General features: G+C 39.8%; 1 protein-coding gene across 1 annotated transcript; it reads right to left on the reverse strand.

Moving 5' to 3' along the window:
• Positions 1 to 1762: 1762 nt before the first annotated feature.
• Positions 1763 to 2758, reverse strand: LOC103771227 (DNA repair and recombination protein RAD54B-like; the record flags this gene model as incomplete). Its single annotated transcript, XM_008938516.1, has 2 exons — positions 2621 to 2758; positions 1763 to 1937 (listed from the first exon to the last, which is right to left on the reverse strand). Coding segments are annotated over exons 1-2 (313 nt in total), but the record flags the coding sequence as incomplete, so codon positions are not given.
• Between the last annotated feature and the right edge of the window lie 1260 nt (positions 2759 to 4018).

Consider the following 4018-nt stretch of genomic DNA (forward strand, 5'->3'; position numbering starts at 1 on the left):
GCAGGATTGTTTTCACAGTACTGTGTTTGCATCACCAGTGAACCTGATGACCATGCTAACATTAGATATCCTTATTTTATATCACATTTTGTTGTAGCTTTACAAAGGTTTGCAGGTTTAGCCCTGCTCTACAGATGTGGAAGAGCTTTGGCACCAAACAGCTTGTTCAGTCGCTCAGAAAGGTAGCAGCAAAACATGAAACAGCTCACCCAGTCCCACTCCACAACTTTTTAGTTATTTTTCTGAAGTCATCACAGAGAACCCATGCCAGCTGCACCTGGAATTTATGACACTGAAAAAGCATGTATTACCCACTCCACTTCACAACATTTTTTGTTGGGAAGACTACTGATTTCCCAGATTATTTTGGAAATAAATCCACTAATCTTTCAAGTGCACTGCTCGACAGAACCAGCAGACACTAATTTTTGCAGATGTACCTATAGGGAAGCAGGACCACTCGAACAGCTTGTCCCACACACACTGAAAATTTTCTGCAAGTATGAGCTTCATCAGAAGAACTGGAATTTACAGCATGCAGCAGATAAGCTCGAAAGTCATAAGACCAGAAGGACTTAAGATATACAAGGAGGGTGAAGTTTCCCACATCAGCTCTGCCAAAGGGAGTGCACATGTTTTGGGTTACAATGTGATAATGGCAGCATCCTCTCAGGGCTATCACAGGGGACCCTTGTGTGTGACGTCAGCCTCCGTTTTCTGGGGATGAAACCCAATAGTATGAACCAATGGTTCTAGCTCTCTAGAACACCTTACAGAATGAAAAGGGTTGCTGCCTACTGGGGCCTGGAACTCCTAAGATGCTAGAAATGGCATCTGGAGATTGCACAAGGCTTATAATGAGATTTTTTTGGAGGAAAAACAAAAACAAACAAACAAACAAAACAAAACAAAACAAAAAAAAAAAAAAAGGCACAGTAAAATAAAAGGGAAAAAAGCAGCCACCTTTACCCAGGTGACTGGTCAGTATGCTTGTCCAGCAATGCACTGCACCCTACTGCCAGTCTGTGCCATCTTATTAAAATAAATTTCTACTATGTTCCTGAGTGAAGGGACTATCCTGCACATGTAAGTGTGTGTGGAGGTGTCCGTGCCAGCAGCTGGAGCTGAACCACACACAGGTCACAGGTCCAGGTGCCTGATGCACCAGCAAGTGGAGAGGCTGGAGCCCACGTGTGCTGCCTGGCTATGTGCGTCAGTGTGTGTGTGGCTGCTAGCAAACACCAAGCTGGACTAGCTGGCAAACAGGATAAGAGCCATGGGAGCCAGGGACTGGAGCAGCCTTGAACCTGGGCCAGACACTGCAGAGACCAGAGTGTCTGCGAGTGGGCTACTGGAGTGACCAGGAAACCCAAGCAAGTTACTGGAGAGGACAGGACATCTGCGATTTGGCTATGGATAAGTCCAGCTACCAGTGACATATTTGTATATATGCATCTGTTTTGCACAAGGTAACTAGGAGACCAGTAGATCCAGAAGCCCACCACTAAGCAGATCTAGGGCCAGTTACTGGAATCACAGAATCACACAGAATCACTTGTGTATGAAACAAGTATAAAATGTGTAAACACACATTTATTTAATGTTTGTTTCTTTTACTTTTCACCCAGTAGAACACCAAATAATGTCACCATTTCACAACCCTTATAGTGGCATTTCACGAACGCCTAGCAAGTAGCATATCATTCACAAGATTTAAATTTCACTTATGATAGGTGGCAGTAAATAAGAAAGACCATCTTACCAGCTTTGGGCATATTTCGTGTTTTCATCTCCACCTTGCTCTGCCCACTAAGGCCAAAACAACCTTTTGTAGTCTTTACTTTTTCCGTTGACTCCAGAGACTGTATAGAATTTGCGTTTTGATTCTGGCCATATATTTTAGAAAGCAATGAAGGACTTCTCTCTTTCTCATCTATCTGCAAAGGAGAAACAAGTTTGCAACAGCATTTCCTCCACGCAGTTGAAGAGAAGTGGAGAAAAGGACAATTTGAAGGGATGTTAATAGATACTAATCCTGATTATGAAACTATCTACATAAATATATACATCCCTACTCAAATATAAGCATCCCAGTGTTCACAACAAAAAGCACATGCACAGAATACCAGACACCACTTATGCAAGTAGTTTATGAATTTAATTTACTGTAGATAAAAATCAATGAAAACTGGGATGCTATTTTTTTTGGTTGATATTAAAGGTTTCAGAGAAAATTCCTTCCTGCAAAACTGCAAACCAATGTACTGACATTTCTTGAGTAAGTGTCATGTTTTTTTAACTGCTTTTGCCAAAGCATTTCAAACATTTTAATCCAACAAAGTCCACACCAAGACTCAGTCCATACCTCAGCTACACTGAGTGTTGTAGTTGGGCTTAATACTGATTCGTTTAATTTGTTTGAAAAACATTTTCCTGTATCCGACTCAGAGTGAAAAAAACCTACCTGAGAAGAAAGATCAAATGTAGTAGGAGCAAAAGTATCAAAATCTATTCTGAATAGACCAATTATTTAAGCAGAGATTGAATGTGATGAGCTCAGATTCTATCTTTTAGTAACAATACTGTACAAATGTATTTTCAAGTGCACTGTTCAGTTTACCTCCTTTAATTTAATTTCTTGGTCCATCTCCTTAGTTTCATTCTTGAGAGTAACTGTGATACTTTTTCCTGGTGGTATAAACCTTGGTTTTTTGGTTACATTTCCTAGCACTTGACTTGGAGCTGCTGATCGCCTCATATTTAGTTGTATGGCTCTGGAGGATGGAGAAGAGAGACGGAAGGAAGCAGATAAAGACAACTAGTCAGACTAAAAATATGCCCATAGAAAACAATATAAGCACTGTTTCAAAACAAAAGATAGCATGAAAGCTTTTCCACTAACAATTCACAAGCATAATACAACTTAAGAAAAAGTAGTATTGAGGCAGTGTATTGTTTAAGTACTAAGAAAGATTGACTACAGCAAATTGTGTGATTGACTACAGCAAATTCTGTGGTTGAATGCTTCCTTTTCATATGAAAAGCCAATAGCCCAGTTCTGAATAGCAAGAAATGCTCTAGAGATGCACAATGTAGGGCTGCTTTACAAACCTACACCAATTTATAAAAAGAAAGACAATTTGAAACAGAACTAACTATTCTAAAAGGTGATTTTGAAAAGCCCATTATTAGTGCACAGTGAACAATGAATGCTGAAGGTATGTTTCCTATCTGGGAGCAGTATTTTGCATGAAACAGTCAATTATATTAGTCATTCAGATTCACTATAGTAAGATCAGAATTTAGAAAAAAAAAAAAATCTCAAAACTACAGTAGAGATTATCACTCCATGTTACATCTACTTGAACAGCAGAAAGAATGCATTATAGGTTTTCCTTAAAATTATAAGACCATTTTCCTTTAAACAACTTCAGGACAAAACCAAACATACACTGATGTTAGTATAACAATGCATACTTGCAAATGGTAGAGTAACTAATTATAATCTTAATAGTTCAAGGTAGTAGAAACAAAACAAAAGAAAATTCCAGTAGAATAACCCAGCAGCTGGAATGATGAGTACAAGCATGGTACAGCAATTTATGAAAACTACTTGGTTGATCCCCCCCAACTATTAGGTAAAAATAAACCATAATACGGATGCAGGCACAGACTTCCCTAGGTCTGTCCCATCTTGAAGCTGTTTGCATCCTGCTGCCAGAGCCAGCGCGTTTCTGTGCTCTGACACTACCCTGCACTCCAGCGGCTTACTAGGGCACAACCTTCCTTCCCAAGATCTGCAGAGCAGGAGTATCGGAGTACTGTCAAAACAGGTTGCAAACACGCAGACACTAACGCGAGTACTGCGATCTCCTTCAGAGCTGAAATCACCATAGATGTGATGCTGCTACTAGAGATAAACCTTAAAAATAGCCTAAACTGTTGTGGCTTCAGTTGTGGCTGTTACTAAAAATACAAGGAAAGTATCTCTGACCGTGGCAATTCGTAAACTGCATGT

The sequence above is a fragment of the Merops nubicus genome, unplaced genomic scaffold, assembly GCF_000691845.1.
Source record: "Merops nubicus isolate BGI_N331 unplaced genomic scaffold, ASM69184v1 scaffold40924, whole genome shotgun sequence".
Lineage (NCBI taxonomy): Eukaryota > Metazoa > Chordata > Aves > Coraciiformes > Meropidae > Merops > Merops nubicus.